Source organism: Hyla sarda, chromosome 6, assembly GCF_029499605.1.
Source record: "Hyla sarda isolate aHylSar1 chromosome 6, aHylSar1.hap1, whole genome shotgun sequence".
Lineage (NCBI taxonomy): Eukaryota > Metazoa > Chordata > Amphibia > Anura > Hylidae > Hyla > Hyla sarda.
The window spans coordinates 155,282,308-155,303,000 of record NC_079194.1 but is presented as its reverse complement, the minus strand read 5'-3'; the positions used below and the strand labels follow the sequence as shown (position 1 = coordinate 155,303,000).

The window sequence follows — 20,693 nt, the reverse complement described above, 5'->3', positions numbered from 1 at the left end:
ATCCCCTATCCTGTGGATAGGGGATAAGTGTTAATCACGCTGCAGATGTCCTTTAAGAAAAATTCTGCAGCGGAATCCTATTGAAATCAATGGGGTTTGAATTTCTGCAGAATTCTGTGTTCCCAGAACACAGAAATTCTGACGCAATTCCATTTAGCAAGCTTTGCTGAACAGAATTTCTGCTAATTTTCATAATATCTGCCAAGTGAACATACCGTTAAAGGGGTTATCCAGCATAAGATGATTTTAGTATGTACCTTCCAGACAGTAATGGATATGCTTAGGAAGGATCTGTGCTTTTCTTTAGACTAAATGGCTATGTTGTGAGATTACCATAAGGGTACGTTCACACTAAGGAATTCCTGCGGAATTCAACAGGCGGAATTACGTGAGCAGATAACTGCGGTGTGAACTTAACATTAGTGTGAATGGGTCTCCGCGAGACCCGTTCACACTGCGGGATTTCAGTGGCGGACAATTCCGCTGTGGAAATTGTTCCACGCAAAGAAAGAACACATTCTGCGAGCACTGCATAGCCGTCAATGGTGACGGCTCAGTGCAACGCGGCCCTAGCGCCTCAGTATTTTCGGCGGCAGCCGCCAGACAGAATCTCCGCTCGCTGAACGCACCCTAAAGCTGAGGCTATCTTTTTGTGAACTGGCTATTTCCTGTTTGATTTTGGTACCTTAAACTACAAATCCCACGATTCCTTGTTTGTAAGTGTGAGGTCATTTTTCGCCCTCCTACACATCAGCCAACCCACCCATTGAAACACACCTGGGATCCATTTAATGCAATAGGCCAGTGTTTTTTTACCAGGGTGCCTCCAGCTGTTGCAAAAACAGAATGATCTTCCTCCCACTCTACAATCGCTTCACCCATTGAAGCAAAGACAGGCTCCCTCTAATCCCCTGACTAGTGAAGTAATGTCTTGGGCCACACTGCAACTGTCCTAACCCATTTTTTGTGTTTCTTTTTTCTTCTCGTTTCAGATCCGTGTATGCAGAGGATTACGGCAGATTCTGAGGACTACTGCGGATGAACTGCATTTTTTTTCTTTTATTAAAATGGCTAACGAGGGCTGTGGGGGAGTGTTTTTTTAAATAAAAAATTTTCCGATGTGTCGGTTTTTTTTAAATCGAATTTTCAGGCTTAGTAATGGAAGCCGTCTTATTGACGGAGTCCATTACAAAGCCGGGGCTTCGCATTAGCCCAAAAACAGCTAGCGCTAACCCCCAATTATTACCACAGTACCCACCGGCACCGGTAAGAGCCGGTACCAGCAGGCCCGGAGCATCAAAAATGGCGCTCCTGGGCCTAGGTGGTAACAGGCTTGCATTATTTAGGCTGTGAGGGCCAGTAACAATGGTCCTTGCCCAACGTGGTAACGTCAGGCTGTTGCTGCTTGGTTGGTATCTGGCTGAGAATAAAAATACAGGGAGTGACACTTGCTGCAATCTGTCCCTTACTGCAGGTACTACTGCTCCCAACATGGAGCACACACTGCTCCATGCTGGGAGCTGTAGTATCTGTACTAATAGAAAGATGGCCTGGGTGTCACTTCTGTCACCTGTTGACAAATGTCTACTAATGCAGGTACTAGAGCTCCCAGCATGGAGCAGAGAGTGCTCTATGTTGGGAGTAGTAGTACCTGCAGTTAAGGTCAGATCCCAGCTGGTTTCACTCCTGACACCCGCTGCAATCCTCTGGTATAAGCTATAGAAGTGGGTGGCAGCCGCACTTGTCTGGTCCCCTGCCCGACACTATACTCTGCTGTGATGTGAAGTTATCTTCACATCACAGATTTGTATATGCTGCTGAGAGTTGTGATTGGCCAACACTATCTAGCCAATCACAGGTCTCAGCGGGAAATATGAATCTGTGATGTGAAGAGAACTTCACATCAAAGTGGAGTATAGTGCCGGGCAGTGGAGCGCAGAAGTGCGGCTGGCCGCCCACTTCCATAGCTTATACCAGAGGATTGCAGCGGGTGTCAGTAGTGACACCCACTGCGATCTGTCTATTAGCACAGGTACTACTACTCCCATCATGGAGCAGTCTGTTCCATGGTCTGCCATGATTTTCAGACCGAATCAAAAACCGGATCCCCTGAGAAAATGACCAGATCGTAGTCACAAGCTGACTACAATCAGGTTTGCAGCCCCATAATAGTTAATGGCTCCGTATCTGTCCGTACCTATCCATGCACAGATAAAATTTAAGGTGATTTGAGCTTCCGAAATCGTATCTGTGCATCGGATCGTGGTGTGAATGAAGCCTTAGTAAATGGAGTGTTAACAAACCTCTGTCACTGACTATGTAAGAATCAATAGTTTGCCCATTTGGTAATGAAATGTTGTGATTTCATCCACTGTACTCCCTTTGGTGGAATCCGTGACTAAAGCAACAACCAAGTGTAAGTACCAGTCCTGCACCAATAAATGTTCACTACATAGAGATTCATGAGCTTCACTGATATTTCTGGAGCTTTTATAGGACATCAGCATTTTATATCTGTATGATACAGACATGACATTTCCTACGTAGTCATTGGTTTCTGTGGTTTTCATAATACAACAAGCCAAATAAAAGAGAAGAAACACCATTCAGTTTGTTGAAGTTTCTAGTCAGATCTCTGGATGCAGAACAGTGAGGACCCGACTACTTTTCATTCCTCACTGTAGTGAGTAAATCCAGTAACGTTAATTCCAGAAAATGAGGGGTTAATCTGAAATCACTCAGCAAAGCAAACTGCAGAGCCATCAGAACTAGCAGGGTGCAGACAATGGGATGTCAGAGAACATGCATTTTTCTCTCTTCTCGGCTACCAAATCTGAAGGGTGGGATAGAACAGACGGAAAGAAGAACGCTAAACAGCAAACTCAGCGCTCTCATGCACAGCCACTTCGCCCACACCAGCCGCACCTAACTCCTATTGGCCTCAATTCGCTAACATTCACCAAGTCCAAAATACATACAAAATTATTAAAGACAGATTTCAAATAGTCAGTCTGTAATCTAGTCGAGCTTCTGAATCTCTATGTACACATCTGACACCATTACACAGCTCCCTGGACAATGAGTTGAGCACTGGGGTACAGTTGCTACTGCATTTGAAGAATAAGGGCTCGTTCACACAGGCAGATTTTATTGAGAGATGACAGCATGTTTCCCACTGCAAGTATGAATTGGGACGGGCTTTCTGTGGCAGATTTTTTGCATCTTAAGTCTTTCAGTACTTATCAGCTGCTGTATGCTCCAGAGAAAGTTATGTAGTTCTTTCCAGTCTGACTACAGTGCTATCTGCTGACACCTCTGTCTGTGTCAGGAAGGGAAAAGTGCGTTATACCGGCTGTAACTCAGGATGAGTAGAAGATAAGTAAGGACGTGTAAAGTTACTGCTGTCTTCACACATTGTTAATTATACGGTATACAGAATGTGCTGAGCATCAATAAAGCTCTGCCCTGCAGACAGAAAGCACAGACCGTAATAAGGTTCTGCGCAGGTTTATTGTTACTTTTAGTGTACATACGTTACATGCAACAAATAATATAGTACAATGAAATTCTGGCATCAGAATTAATTTTGGGAATTCTTCCCATGGTTTTTTAAGGCTATGACGTCATTGAAAATTGATTCTGCTAAGAAATTCAGCAAAAACTATTGACAAGTTCAATGTTTTAGCAAAATCTGGAATGCAGAATTTCCACAGCAAAAAAATTGTTATGTGAATGGGACAGCGGAAATTCCATTCACCACAATGTTAACTTCATGTAGCAGAATTTTCTAGCTAAATTTTTTCTCTGGATTCTGCATGGAAATTCTGCTGTGTAAACATAGCATTAGGCTACATGAACACTACAGAATTACCAAGCAGAAATATTCCAGTGCAGCAGCCTCCCATTGTCTTTAATTGGATTCTGCTGCAATGTGCATATTGCAGAAATTCTGTGGCGGAGGAAATCTCAGATTCCAGACTGCCAAAAGAAGGAACACGTTTATTCTTTCGGCAAACTTCCGCATGGACTGCATTGGTGTCAATGGTGATGGCACATGCTCACGCGAAGCGCCAAAGGACTATAGTAGCGCTCACAGCTGACGGACCGTCTGCCTGCAATATATTCAGGAGGAGATTCCGTAGTGTGAACATAGCGTAAAAAGCTTTACATTTGATTCTATCTAGAATGTTGTATGACTAGGTGTATTTTGACACCAGAAACGCGTCACATGACTTCTTTGTCCTAACGTCAGATTTTAATCAATAAACTACTTAAGATTGCACGGTCTACCCTGGACAATCTCTTTCTTTATTTATCTACATTGTTTATCTGTCCAATACCATTAGGTCCCATAGATGCCAGATTTAAGAAAGGCACAAGTCAAATGCTATGCTGTAATAAATCCATGGACAGTCATGAGTGGGCTCTTTAACCCCTTAATGACACAGGGCGTAAATGTCCGTCCTGGTACTTAACGCACTAGGAAGTACATGTAACTTGACACGGCAGGTGATGGATCCTCTGGGCCTGTGTGGATGATGACATGAGCTGTGCTGGGGAGCGGAGTCTAAGGTGCCGCTGGTTTTCACCAGAGCCCACCGCAAATCAGGAGGGTCTTGCTGCAGCAGGGGGCACCCAGGTCGCTACCCCTGGCATGACTTGTCCACAAATATAGCTGTTAGGTGGCGTGTCACAAAAGGAGACCGGCAGGATGTGGCAAGATGGCAGTAGGTCAGGGCAGGTGGCACAGGTGCAGGGTCAGGGCAGGTGGCACAGGTGCAGGGTCAGGTAAGGTAGCAAGGAACAGGTACACAGTAACAGAGACACAGGACTTTCACTATGGCAATAGACAACCAAAGATCCGTCCGGGAACCAAGGGAGGAGCTGATATTTAAGGACCAGGGTGTAGGTGTAGACACTTAATTAAATGAGCACTGGTCCTTTAAGAGTGACAGCTCCGGCGGCCTCGAGGACACAGAGGCGGGAGGTGAGTGACGGGCTGGGATTCGCTTGCGGGCACGTCGCAATGCGAATCCCAGCCCCACCGGCAGCGGGGACATGAGCAAAGGGCTCTCACGGCCGGCGTGTCCGGCTGGAGCGCAGGCATTACAGTACATTTACATCCTGTACATGATGCGAGCACTGGAGCAATGGTCGCATGATAATGATTCCGTACGGTGAACGGTGTAAAAATAAATTTAAAAAAAGTCCAAAATCACATTCTCAAAAAAATTATAATAAGCGATTAAAAAGTTACATATACGCAAGAGTGGTACCGATAAAAGTACAGATCATGGCACAAAAAAAAAATCAGCCCTCATACAGCCACGTATACGGGAAAACGAGAAAGTTATAGGTCGTCAAAACACAGTCATTGTAATCATACTAATAATGTTAAAAAAGTTTGACACATTTTTAAGGAGGTACAAGTATGTAATCATGGGTATCATTTTAATCATATTGATCCACAGAATAAACAAAAAAAGTGTCATTTTTACCATAAAAAGTAAAACGTGAAAATGAAACCTTCCAAAATTAGCAAAATTGCGGTTTTCTTTTTAATTTCCCCATACAAACAATATTTTTTTGGTTATGCCATACATTTTATGGTAAAATGAAAGTTGTGGTCGTGGCTGCCAGCGTCATAAGGTTTGGGACACAGACATCCCCGTATATCACCCCCTTAGTTACCAATAGACACTCTATGTCCTCTGGCATTAGACCATTACCCATATAACTTACCTCCACAGAAAACTGAAATATAATAGCATAAACACCATAGTAATACAGCAGTTAGAATTGTGCACGAGGGCAAGCCTATAAAGGGCCAACCCATATAAATAAAGTAAAGAGAAAAAGGGGGGGTTGGGTGGGTTTCACCAAACGCACCAATACGCCCTGACCTCAGGGCTAGGGGTGTTAAATACCCTCTCGCCCCTCCCACAAACTCAGCCTAAATAGGCTTCCACATATTATTAAAAAGGATAATTGGTCGCACAAAAAACAAGCCCTCATATGGGTCTGTGGTTAACAATATAAAAGAGCTATGATTTTTAGAAGGCGAGGAGGAAAAAAAGAAAGTGCAAAAATAAAATTGCAGTGTACATTACTAGAAAAACATGACTGCTTTCTTCCACAGCTGCCCATGGGTTATGTCTGGTATCGTAGCTCAGTTCCACAGAAGTTAATAAGGCTGAGCTGCAACACCACAGTGCGAAAAGTAAAGAGAAATGTTTTTCTAATCCTCTACAACCAACTCAGATTTTGCAAGACTATTGTACATGATGCAGGTTTGCAAATTGACTTTAGCCCTACAGAGTAGGGTCATCTGCAAATGGCTACTCAGTAAAGAAATGACATGTCACCTTTTCCCCCCATTCTTGTAGGAGAAACCTGTGCTGTATGAACTACATTGCTCAAACAATAAAGGGAACACTAAGATAACACATCCTAGAACTGAATGAATGAACTAGTAGTATGAAATACTTTCATCTTTACATAGTTGAATCTGCTGACAACAAAATCACACAAAAATTATCAATGGAAATCAAATTTATCAACCCATGGAGGTCTGGATATGGAGTCACACTCAAAATCAAAGTGGAAAACCACACTAGAGGATGATCCAACTTTGATGTAATGTCCTTAAAACAAGTCAAAATGAGGCTCAGTACTGTGTGTGGCCTCCATGTGCCCGTATTACCTCCCTACAATGCCTGGGCATGCTCCTGATGAGGTGGGGGATGGTCTCCTGAGGGATGTCCTCCCAGACCTGGACTAAAGCATCCGCCAAATCCTGGACAGTCTGTGGTACAACGTGGCATTGGTGGGTGGAGCGAGACATGATGTCCCAGATGTACTCAATCGGATTCAGGTCTGGGGAACGGGCGGGCCAGTCCATAGCATTAATACCTTCCCCTTGCAGGAACTGCTGACACACTTCAGCCACATGAGGTCTAGCATTGTCTTGCATTAGGAGGAACCCAGGGCCAACCGCACCAGCATTTGTTCTCACAAGGGGTCTGAGGATCTCCTCTCGGTACCTAATGACAGTCAGGCTACCTCTGGCAAGCACATGGAGAGCTGTGCGGACCCCCAAAGAAATGCCATCCCACACCATTACTGACCCACCGCCAAACTGGTCATGCTGAAAGATGTTGCTTCTCAAGACTCTGCCATGTCTGTCGAATTTGCCAATCTTGGTGTTCTCTGGTAAGTTCCAAACGTCCTGCATGGTGTTGGGCTGTAAGCATAACCCCCACCTGTGGACGTCGGGCCCTTATACCACCCTCATGGAGTCTGTTTCTGACTGTTTGAGTGGACACATGCACATTTGTGGCCTGCCGGAGGTCATTTTCCAGGGCTCTGGCAGTGCTCCTCCTTGCACAAAGGCGGAGGTAGCAGTCCTGCTGCTGGGTTGTTGCCCTCCTATGGCCCCCTCCATGTCTCCTGATGTACTGGCCTGTCTCCTGCTAGCGCCTCCATGCTCTGGACACTACGCTGACAGACACAGCAAACCTTCTTGCCACAGATCGCATTGATGTGCCATGCTGGATGAGCTGCACTACCTGAACCACTTGTGTGGGTTGTAGACTCCATCTCATGCTACCACTAGAGGGAAAGCACTGCCAGCATTCAAAAGTGACCAAAACATCAGCCAGCAGCATAGGAACTGAGAAGTGGTCTGTGGTCACCACCTGCAGAACCATTCCTTTATTGGGGGTGTCTTGCTAATTGCCTATAATTTCCACCTGTTGTCTGTTCCATTTGCACAACAGCATGTGAAATTGATTGTCAGTAATATTGCTTCCTGAGTGGACAGTGTGATTTCACAGAAGTGTGACTGACTTGGAGTTACATTGTGTTGTTTAAGTGTTCCCTCTATTTTTTAGAGCAGTGTAAGAATTTTTATGTGTGATAACTAGGGATGTCCCGATACCCTTTTTTTATATTTTTTTTTTTAAAGACAGAGTACGAATACCGATACTTTTTGTTAAAGCGTACCTGTGAGATCCAACAAAAAACCTTGTTTTAACCCCTTAAGGACGCAGCGTTTTTCCGTTTTTGCATTTTTATTTTTTCCTCATCACCTTCAAAAAATCATAACGCTTTCAATTTTGCACCTAAAAATCCATATTATGGCTTATTTTTTGCGCCACCAATTCTACTTTGCAGTGGCATTAGTCATTTTACCAAAAAATCCACGGCGAAACGGAAAAAAATCATTGTGCGACAAAATTGAAGAAAAAATTTCATTTTGTAACTTTTGGGGGCTTCCGTTTCTACGCAGTGCATTTTTCGGTAAAAATTACACCTTATCTTTATTCTGTAGGTCCATACAGTTAAAATGATACCCTACGTATATAGTTTGATTTTGTCGTACTTCGGAAAAAAATCATAACTTCATACAGGAAAAGTTATATGTTAAAAATTCTCATCTTCTGACCCCTATAACTTTTTTATTTTTCCGCGTACGGGCTGGTATGAGGACTAATTTTTTGCGCCATGTGCTGAAGTTTTTATCGGTACCATTTTTGTATTGATCGGACTTTTTGATCGCTTTTTATTCATTTTTTCATGATATAAAATGTGACCAAAAATACCCTATTTTGGACTTTGGAATTTTTTTGCGTGTACGCCATTGACCGTGCAATTAAATTAACAATATATTTTTATAGTTTGGACATTTTCGCACGCGGCGATACCACATATGTTTATTTTTATTTACACAGTTTATTTTTATGGGAAAAGGGGGTGATTCAAACTTTTAATAGGGAAGGGGTTAAATGACCTTTGTTAACTTTTTTTTTTTCACTTTTTTTTTTTTGCAGTGTTATAGCTCCCATAGGGACCTATAACACTGCACACACTGATCTCTTATGCTCCCATAGGGAGCTATAGCACTGCACACACTGATCTCCTATTCTGATCCCTGCAAAGCCATAGCTTTGCAGGGATCAGTCAGATAGGGGCTCGATTGCTCAAGCCTGTAGCTCAGAGAGAGGTAAGGAGACCTCCGCCTGCGTCCCAGCTAATCAGAACATCGAGATTTTATCGCGATGTCCCGATCAGCCTGACTGAGCTGCCGGCAATCGTTTACTTTCGTTTTCAGGCGCGGCGGTCAACTTTGAAGGGTTAACAGCGCGCGGCACATCGATTGGTGCCGCACGCTGTTAGCCCAGGGTCCCGGTTATCGTTAGCAGCCGGGACCAACCCGGTGTGATGCGGGGTCACGGCGTGACCCAGTTTTTCACACCGGGCTTAGGGTGTACAGGTACGCCCTAAGTCCTTAAGAGGTTAATATATCACTCAGTACCTAATCATGACCATGTACATCTAATTTTTATGTGTCTAGCACCTTTATTTTTTTATTATTACACTTTTAATTTAGCTCACTAGTCTGAATTCCTCTCAAAGGGAGGGGGTGTGGCCTCACTGTGCATGTCTCCGCACCCTCCCTCAGTATGCTGTCTGCTAACATCTCCCCTAGCATTAGTAAAACTACAACTCCCAGCTTGACCTCACTGACAGTAGCGGACACAAGCTGACAGTGGGAGGATTTTTCCTCCAGCTGTGAGCCCTGCGCTCACAGCTGTCAATCAAGGAAGTGTGTCCATGACATAGGTGATGATGCATGGACACAGCAGGACTAGTATGTGTCCAAGCAGGTAGGGGGGGCAGTTGTTTGACTGGCTTTTTCAGCATGAAATACTGAAAATTTTCTAATGGAAGCAATTGCAAAACCTATTGGTTATACATGCTTTACAACATATCAAAAGTTTTTGTATCTGACAGTGCCCATTTAAGTACTCGCCGATACCAATTACCGATACTTTTTTCAATGTAATTTTTTTTCCTTAAGGGTATGTTCACACGGGCGGATCCACAGCATATTTTATGGATCCGCCGCTGAAGAACCGCTACGTGGTGCCGCTACGAGCAGACACACTGTGATGTGCAGGTCACAGTGCGCATGAGCAGTGTACTCGCACATTGCGGCCATACTCGGCCTAGCTCATGGTGCAGGGGGAGTGACCGAATGTGTGCGAGAACACTGCACATGCAGGGCGACTCGCACATCGCTTCAGTGTGTCTGCTCGTAGCGGTGTATTGCCACTCCGAGCAGGCACATCTAAAGGCAGCATGTAGCGGTCCTGCAGTGGCAGATCCTTAACCCCTTAACGACGCAGGACGTATATTTCAGGACGCAGGACGTCCTGCGCCGGCTCCCGCGATATGAAGCGGGATCGCGCCGTGATCCCGCATCATATCGCGTCGGTCCCGGCTCTAATCAACGGCTGGGACCCGCGGCTAATACCACACATCGCCGATCGCGGCGATGTGCGGTATTAACCCTTTAGAAGCGGTGGTCAAAGCTGACCGCCGCTTCTAAAGTGAAACTGAAAGTATCCCGGCTGCTCAGTCGGGCTGTTCGGGACCGCCGCGGTGAAATCGCGGCGTCCCAAACAGCTGATCGGACACCGGAAGGGCTCTTACCTGCCTCCTCGGTGTCCGATCGACGAATGACTGCTCCGTGCCTGAGATCCAGGCAGGAGCAGTCAAGCGCCGATAATGCTGATCACAGGCGTGTTAATACATAGATCAGTGTGTGCAGTGTTATAGGTCCCTATGGGACCTATAACACTGCAAAAAAAAAGTAAAAAAAAAGTGTTAATAAAGGTCATTTAATCCCTTCCCTAATAAAAGTTTGAATCACCCCCCTTTTCCCATAAAAAAAATAAAACTGTGTAAAAAAATAAATAAATAAACATATGTGGTATCGCCGCGTGCGTAAATGTCCGAACTATAAAAATATATAATTAATTAAGCCGTACGGTCAATGGCGTACGCGCAAAAAAATTCCAAAGTCCAAAAAAGCGTATTTTGGTAACTTTTTATAACATTAAAAAATGAATAAAAAGTGATCAAAAAGTCCGATCAAAACAAAAATCATATCGGTAAAAACTTCAGATCACGGCGCAAAAAATGAGTCCTCATACCGCCCCGTACGTGGAAAAATTTAAAAGTTATAGGGGTCAGAAGATGACATTTTTAAAGGTATAAATTTTCCTGCATGTAGTTATGATTTTTTCCAGAAGTGCGACAAAATCAAACCTATATAAGTAGGGGATCATTTTGACCGTATGGACCTACAGAATAATGATAAGGTGTAATTTTTACCGAAATATGCACTGCGTAGAAACGGAAGCCCCCAAAAGTTACAAAATGGCTTTTTTTTTCGATTTTGTCGCACGATTTTTTTTTCCGTTTCGCCGTGCATTTTTGGGTAAAATTACTAATGTCACTGCAAAGTAGAATTGGCGACGCAAAAAATAAGCCATAATATGGATTTTTAGGTGGAAAATTGAAAGGGTTATGATTTTTAAAAGGTAAGGAGGAAAAAACGAAAGTGCAAAAACGGAAAAACCCTGAGTCCTTAAGAGTTTAAAGGGGTACTCTGGTGAAAAACTTTTTTTGTTTTTGTTTAATCAACTGGTGCCAGAAAGTTAAACAGATTTGTAAATTACTTCTATTAAAAAGTGGAAATTATTTTCCGTTTGAAACACAGAGCTGTCTGCTGCCATCATGAGCACAGTGCTCTCTGCTGACATACTCTGACAGAGTAAAAGGAAATCCCCATAGCAAACATATTCTGTTCTGGACAGTTCCTAAAATGGACAGAGATGTCAGCAGACAGCTCTGTGTTTCAAAAAGAAAAGAATTTCCACTGTAGTATTCAGCAGCTAATATATACAGGAAGGATTAAGATTTTTTAATAGAAGTAATTTACAAATCTGTTTAACTTTCTGGCACCAGTTGATTTAAAAAAAAAATTAAAAAAAAAAAAAAAGTTTTTCACCGGAGTACCCCTTTAATGGGAAAAAGGAGTGTTATATATAAGAAAGGGCTTTTTTTTATATTAAATTTTTTTTTTTATTTAAACTTTTTTGAAAAAGGGGGTAATTCAATGTTTTTATTGGTAAGGGGTTAATTCACATTTATTATTTTTTACAATTTATTTTCCACTTTTGTAGTCCCCATAGGGGACTATTACATGCATACACTGATCAATGCTATGCCATAGCATAGCAGTGATCAGTGTTATTGGCGTTCCATGGCTGGCAGCAGTAAAGGAGCAATGATCGGACGCACGAAGCAGGGTAAGGAACCTCCGGCTGTCCTCACAGCTGATCAGGAAACCGCAATTACACCGCGGAGATCCCAATCAGCATCCATAAGCTAACCGGCAGTACATCTCAGGACTTTTTGATGCCGTGATCAACTTTGATCGCGGTGTCTAAAGGGTTAATGTGGGTCCCGACTATGATGTGCGCTCAGCTGCTGAGTGACTGTGAAATGCAGTGCTTCATTCTTGACTATGCAGTTTACGAGATTTATTAACTGTCTTTTTTTTATTTTATTTTTTTGGGAAAAATGTTGCACAAATGTTAAAAAAAAAAACTAACAAATTCATACTACCTCTGCCTTGCCTTAAGCATCCACGGCTGTCACACCCCCTTCCATAGACTTGCATTGAGGGGGCGGGGTGTGATGTCATGAGGGGCGGGGCCATGTCACAAGCTCCCGGCTCCAAGGTTCAGCGGAGTACCCCTTTAAGGGAAATCTCCCCTTCAGAACAACAATTCTCAAGATTCCACAGGTACAATCTCCGCACAGTTCTCAGTAAATGCTTTGCTTTATTGATCTTGTATCCAGTGTGCACCTCAGAATAAGCACTGCACCATTCACAACCAAATCGAGCTAGAGTAGAACTGTTAGGTCACATGACTGACGGGGGGTGGAACTAAACTGCTCTGTGTTTCCAAAAGCAACCAGCAGAATTGTGAAAGCAGCTTTGGATACCAATGGCGAAGCATAGCTCAAAATCATACAGAAAGGTAGCTGCAGAATTGTTTTCATTGTAAACACCATCCTGAGCCAGGGCTGACTGTCCTGAAAGAGTTAATCAACAAATGATCTCTATGCAAAAGTGCAGTAATGCAAATCAGATAAGGAGAAGAATAAAAACCAGTGGTGTGCCATGACCAGATACTCCGGGCGAGGTCTGTAACAGAAGGGCTAGGACACACAGGGTCCCCACATCTACTTTAGCTTCTAAATAAGATGAATTGAGGAGACAAGACGACTCACAGCTGTCCAGTAACCGGGCTATGGGGTTCTATGTGACAAGGTAGAATTCCCCCCTACAAGAAAATGTATGGTAGGAGCCAAAACTGCTTCCCACCAGCCAGTGAGGTCCATGTGAAGGAGCTCACCGTATCTCAGCTCCCTGGACCATTTCACATGGGGGGGATGGGGGGGCTGGATACTGCAGATAAGTCCGGCTGTAATCCAGGGTGGGGGACATAACATCACTGCTGCATCATTTTCCTGGAAGTGGCTTTTTGGTCGTCCAGCACTACAGGTCCAGACAAGTTTACAGTCTCCGCGTCCGTCTCGGGAAGCTATCTATTTTGAATATAGCTGTACATATATATTTAGGCCTGAAATACTAGCTAAAAGGGAAAATATAGCCACCTAAAAATATCCACTCAGATGTGATAACCACTGACCCCGATCACCACGGCTGGGCACACTTGTGTTGGCACTTGATTTCATTGGAAGAGTACATTTAACCATTGGATTTCCGTGAACACCAAATTTACCTTAGTGACATCATAGAAATGGCACTTAGCTATGTCAAGAGCTGGAACAGTCTACAAATGGAGGAGGAGGAGGAGGACCTTCCTCCAGACAGAGGGGAAACATCCTGATCTCCATCACATCTTCACCTTCACAGGGAACAGAAATGATCACACTGCCATAGTCCCTGGGGGGGATTTATGAAAAAAAAAAAGGGTACACAACAGCACAGCATGCGGTTCTCTTTTGTCTTTTAAAATGTCAGACACCATTTTGGACATGTACCAGACCCCATAAGGGTCAAATGGGGGTCTATCAGGCACCAAGCATGCCCAGCATGTAATTGACCTGCAGGTGTGATATTTTGTGTCTCCTGAGAAAGCTCAGTGCCTATACTTAAAGGGGTATTCCAGGCAAAACCTTTTTTATATATATATCAACTGGCTCCGGAAAGTTATACAGATTTGTAAATTACTTCTATTTAAAAATCTTAATCCTTCCAATAGTTATTAGCTACTGAAGTTTTCTGTCTAACTGCTCAATGATGAGGTCACGTCCCAGGAGCTGTGCATGATGGGAGAATATCCCCATAGGAACTACACAGCTCCCGGGACGTGAGTCATCAGAGAGCAGTTAGACAGAAAACAACAACTCAACTTCAGAAGCTAATAACTATTGGAAGGATTAAGATTTTTTAATAGAAGTAATTTACAAATCTGTTTATCTTTCCGGAGCCAGTTGATATATATAAAAAAAGTTTTGGCCTGGAATACCCCTTTAAATAGTGGAACACACACTGGATTAATTGGGAATTGTTCCTGCGCTGCTGAATCTCCCAACAGGATGAAGTAAAGAAGGTAAGAGATATAGGCCCACATTTATCATTGTAGGTGTAAGTGAAGCATTTATCATTGTAGGTGTAAGTGAAGCATTTATCATTGTAGGTGTAAGTGAAGCATTTATCATTGTAGGTGTAAGTGAAGCATTTATCATTGTAGGTGTAAGTGAAGCATTTTTTTACACCTTTTTTTTGTGTGCTGTAATGTGTAGTAGCACCAAATTTATTAAATGTTTACAGAGCATTTGATAAATTTTGTGCAGGTCACATTTTCTGTAATTTCTCTCTTCACATACACCAAAAAGCTACGCCAGGTCTGGGATGGTGTAGTTTTAGAGACTTTTCAGTGGCTTTGCACCTTTTTTGCGCCTTTTTACAAAAGGCACAGTTCATAAATCCCTTCTATATCATGTGTATTGCCAAAATCAGTGGATTGCAACTCAAAATCAGCAGAATTGTGTAAACAAAAGGGCACAGAAAAGGCGCAAATAAACCCTGCTTGCACCTTTTTGTGCCTCTTGTAGACACAAAAAACAGTCTAAAGACAATGATAAATGTCGGCCATAATCTTTTCCAAACTTTATTAAACATGCAATGCGTTTCAGAAACCAGGATGGCCCTTTCATCAGGCATCTGCTGATGAAAGGGCCATCCCGGTTCTGAAACGCGTTGCATGTTTAATAGAGTTTGGAAAAGATTCTCTCTCTTACCTTTACTTCATCCTGTTGGGAGATTCAGCAGCGCAGGAACAATTCCCAATTAATCCAGTGTGTGTGTTCCAGTTTCCTTGAGACGCCAGCCCGGTGTGAGGTGGTTTTTTGCGCCCCCGTAGATCCATGCGTCCGCTCCTCCCTCAGCTCTCTGAACATTTCCGAAGCTAGAACTGGGGGAGGGCAGAGCAAGGGGAGGGAGGAGGTTCACGTCCCCTCCCTCATCTCCCCTCCCTGAGCTCGGCTGGACGCAGATCACTACGGCAGAGGACATAGATCGCCACAGCAGGACCCCTCCCTGATCTCCCCGAGCTGAGGACGTAAATCTCCACGGCAGGTCCCCTCCCTCATCTCCCCGAGCTGAGGACGTAGAGCAGTGCTCCCAATGAGCTCTATGTGTAAAGGGGGACATACTGTACGGGCTAAAGGGGGACATACTGTACGGGCTAAAGGGGGACATTTAGCCCGTACAGTATGTCCCCCTTTACACATAGAGCTCATTGGGGGCACTGCTCTACGTCCTCAGCTTGGGGAGATGAGGGAGGGGACCTGTCGTGGAGATCTATGTCCTCAGGGAGGGGGCGTGCCGTAGTGATCTGCGTCCAGCCGAGCTCAGGGAGGGGAGATGAGGGAGGGGGCGTGAACCTCCTCCCTCCCCTTGCTCTGCCCTCCCCAAGCTCTAGCTTCGGAAATGTTCAGAGAGCTGGGGGAGGAGCAGACGCATGGATCTACGGGGCGCAAAAAACCACCTCACACCGGCGTGGGATACCTGCAGCAGCCAGCCAGCACTGCAATAGCGTGATCTCCATTCCACCAGCTTGAGTGTTGTGCCTCTGTTTGCACAACCGTATAAGGTGAGCATAATACTCACCTATTGTAGAAATTCCTTTTTGTTTGATGATCCTACACATGGAAGCCCCACCTCCTCATGAAGTCACGCCCCGCCCCCCTCAATGCAAGTCTATGGGAGGGGGCATGACGCTGTCATGCCCCCTCCCATAGACTTGCATTGAGGGGTGTAGGGCGTGACATCATGAGGAGGTGGGGCTATGACATCACGAGCTGCTGACTCCAGTGTTCAGAACAGTTTGTTCCAAACGCTAAGCAGCGGAGTACCCCTTTAAAGGGGTAGTCCAGTGGTGAAAAACTTATCCCCTATCCTAAGGATAGGGGATAAGTTTTAGATCGCGGGGTCTGACCGCTGGGGCCCCCTGCGATCTCTCTGTACGGGGGCCAGGCTCTCTGGCCAAATAGCGAGTGTCGACCTCCGCACGAAGCGGCGGCCGACACGCCCCCTCAATACATCTCTATGGCAGAGCCGGAGATTGCCGAAGGCAGCTCTTCGGGTCTGCGATAGAGTTGTATTGAGGGGGCGTGACGGCCGCCACTTTGTGCGGAGGTCGACACGCCCCCTTCCCGCGGGCTGTCAGGGCTCCGTACAGATCGCTGGGGGCCCCAGCAGTCGGACCCCCCGCAATCTCAAACTTATCCCCTATCCTTAGGATAGGGGATAAGTTGTTCACCACTGGACTACTCCTTTAAGTGTACCAAATTAGACTGGTCTAGACTGGCACATGAAACCCCAGTTTTGGTAAATCTGCCCAAATGTCTGCACCTTTGCTGTGTTTCCACGACAGGTGACATATCACTATTGATCATATAGATCCAGCTGAATGGTGGAACTACAAATGCAAACAATTTCCTCTTTTATTCTTAGCACAGATGGGTCTACACAGGGAAGTTGTCATCGAATGCAAATACCCAGCACCTGCTATACTATCTCTTATAGTGGGGTCTGTTGGTCAGGTGGCAATGCTATCCAGTAACTACCTGAACACTGACTGGTCACACAAGGTGCAGCAATACATACAGCGCACTGGAGACTCTGGGTCATCAGCCCTGGATTATTCTGAACTGGCACATGCCCAAACTAAACACGTTTCTTTCCTCTCAGGGCTTTAGCAGCACAACACAGTCCTTCCCACGGTACAATTCCAAGGATGGGCCTACTGAATTGAAGGATTTGATGTCGTGTCTCAGTGGGGCATTCTAGAGCATCTTATTACAGATATGTCTGCTCGGGTGCCAGGATACCTGAGATACCTGTGCACAAATACAATACCTGTACTAATTGGGTGATATTCAGAGCAACATAATGTCTGAACCCAGGTATCCTGATTTTAGGGATGGCCTGCATATTACCAGTTAAGCGGTGTACCAGTATACGTGTACCAACCACACCTGGTACTATGCAGGGCAACCATTTATATGATTACAGGTTATGAATACTAGATATATGGTGACAGAACATTGATCCAGGGATTTATTCTGATTGCCAAGGAATTTTTCCCCCTGGTATGGGGCAATTGGCATCAGCCCCACAAGGGTTTATTTTCCTTCCTCTGGATCAACAGAGATGAGCAGGAGTGACAGCCCACTCAGCCAGTGGACTATCCATTCAGCTGGATCTATATGATCAATCAGTGGACTTTCCCTTTAATGAAAATAACCTATTAAGGCTGCATTCACACCTCGTTTTTTACGTTGCGGGTGCCGGATCTGGCTGGGGAGGGGCAAACCAGGCTCTCCCATACCCCAGTCGGACCAGCGCTGAAATCCATTTACTTTAATGAGCCGACTGGAGTCAAACGGTGACTCCGGTCGGCTCATTTTTGACCGGACCTAAAACCGTAGTATACTACGGTTTTAGGTCCGGTCAGGAAACTGTATATGGGTCAAAAATGAGCCAATTGGAGTCACTGTTTGACTCCAGTCGGCTCATTAAACTAAATGGATTTCAGCGCTGATCCAACTGGGGTACGGGAGATCCGGCACCCATAACGTAAAAACGAGGTGTGAATGCAGCCTAACACAGCATCAACATGAGTTTATGCAGGATCGGTCCTGTCAGACCAATCTGATCAGTTTCTATAAGAAGATCAGTTATAGATTGGATCGGGGTGAAGCTGTGGATATTGTATATCTGGATTTTTCTAAGGAATTTTATGCTGTTCTGCACAAAAGGTTAGTACATAAAATGAAAATACTGGGACTAAGGGAGGATATATGTAAAAAGTTTAGCAACTGACTCAAAAGAAACAAAGCGAAGCTATTGATGAAACCTATGGTGGATACAAGGTCACACTCCAACAAGTGTCATACATACATACATGACAATAGTGAAATCAAATACAAGTATCTCACAAATTATATACATGCATGACAATAGTGAACTCATATAAAAGTGTCCTAAAGTGATATACATACATGAATATAGTGATCTCACCTACACAAGTGTTAAATAAATAACATACATACATGACAATAGTGATCTCACATATATAAAAGTGTCATATAAATGTATACTTACATGAGTGAACTTACATACACAAGTGTCATACTTACAAAATAACAGTGATCTCACATATCCAAGTGATACACTAAGATGCGTGAACTCACATACACAAGTCTCATTCAAGTGATATACATACATGACAATAGTGATCTCACATATATAAGTGTTATACAAGCAATATACATAAAGGACAATAGTGAATCCTCATACACAAGTGTCATACAAGCAATATACATACATGACAATAGTGAATCCTCATACACAAGTGTCATACAACTGATATACATACATGACAATAGTGATCTCACATATATAAGTGTCATACAAGTGATATACATACACGACAATAGTGATCTCACATATATAAGTGTCACACAAGCAATAAACATACACAATAGTGATCTCACATATATAAGTGTCATACAAGCAATATACATACATGACAATAGTGATCTCACATATATAAGTGTCTTGCAAGCAATATACATACATGACAATAGTGATCTCACATATATAAGTGTCACACAAGCAATATACATACATGACAATAGTGATCTCACATATATAAGTGTCACACAAGCAATATACATACATGACAATAGTGATCTCACATATATAAGTGTCATACAAGCAATAAACATACACAATAGTGATCTCACATATATAAGTGTCATACAAGCAATATACATAAAAGGACAATAGTGAATCCTCATACACAAGTGTCATACAACCAATATACATACACGATAATAGTGATCTCACATATAAGTGTCATATAAGCGATATACATACACGACAATAGTGATCTCACATATATAAGTGTCATACAAGCAATATAAATAAATGATAGTGATATCACATATATAAGTGTCATACAAGCAATATACATACATGACAATAGTGAATCCTCATACACAAGTGTCATACAAGCAATATACATACATGATAATAGTGATCTCACATATATAAGTGTCATACAAGCAATATACATACATGACAATAGTGAACTTACATACACAAGTGTCATACAAATGATATACATACTTTTACGATGGTAAAGTCACATACAAAACACTGTATTCAGACTGGAAAGACTGAGGAGAAAGAGCCCCAGCACAGCATACAACATAACAATAGGATCACACAGGTCACAGACAGGACACAGACAACACACACCACAGACACAACATTGCACATACAGCCCGCGGTGCTCACTACATTCCATACCATGGCCCGTGACAACTACTAAGAAGTTGCAGAACACCGTGTCCATGCACCATGTACTGCACACACCGCTCCATCCCAGCCCCTCACATCCCGCCAGCTCGTGTAAAGGTTGCAGGGGGTGACAGGTGATACCGGAGCAGAGTTGTGCCAAGCATGTGCCCCCTCCGCTCTGCAGGACAGCTACCTGAGAAGAGTGCCCCTTACCATGTCTCCGGTGCCGCTCGCTCTCCTCCGCTCACCTCGCTGCCATATTCCGGAGTAGTGAGAGCCCCGGAGCAGCGCTCAGCCGGCCCCGCCCCCTCCTGTGTACTGCGAAAACCCGCCACAAGGGGAGTGCGAGTGCCGACGGCGCTGACCCCGACCAGACTATGAGGGACAACTACAAGTACCAGCAAGTGGCTGACATCCCTTCTGGAAGAAGACAAAGGAACAACGTAGTTCTCGTTGATCTGCAACCCGTGGCTGCCAAACTACAGCTCCCAGTATGCAGAATATCAGGGCATGCTTGGAGTTTAGCAGCAGCGGGGGCAAAAGAAGGTTGCAGACCACGGTGGTCCCTTCATGTACTTTATTTAACCATTACTAACAGCAAATTTTGGTGACAGCTTTTTTTTCAACTTAACCCCTTAAGGACCAAGCCCATTTTCACCTTAAGGACCAGGCCAATTTTATTTTTGGGTTTAAATTTTTTCCTCCTCGCCTTCTAAAATCCATAACTCTTTTGTATTTCCATCTACAGAGCCATATAAGGGCTTGTTTTTTCCGTGACCAATTATACTTTGTAATGAAACCTCTAATTTTACCAGAAAATGTACGGCGAACCCAAAGAAATATTTTTTTACAGAGGAAATTTAAATGAAAACCACAATTTTGCACATTTTGGATGGTTTCATTTTCACACTGTACACTTTACGGTAAA

The 20,693-nt window shown here is 43.9% G+C and overlaps 1 protein-coding gene across 2 annotated transcripts in view; it reads right to left on the bottom strand.

Annotated features, from left to right (window-relative positions):
* The window catches only part of LOC130276362 (puratrophin-1-like), a 103,662-nt gene extending 83,579 nt beyond the window's left edge, over window positions 1–20,083 (bottom strand). For both annotated transcript variants that reach the window (XM_056525617.1, XM_056525618.1), the window contains exon 1: window positions 19,979–20,083. In XM_056525617.1, the coding sequence (XP_056381592.1) occupies window positions 19,979–19,981 (3 nt within the window). In that variant the 5' untranslated portion in view covers window positions 19,982–20,083. The remainder of the gene's footprint in view (window positions 1–19,978) is intronic.
* Between the last annotated feature and the right edge of the window lie 610 nt (window positions 20,084–20,693).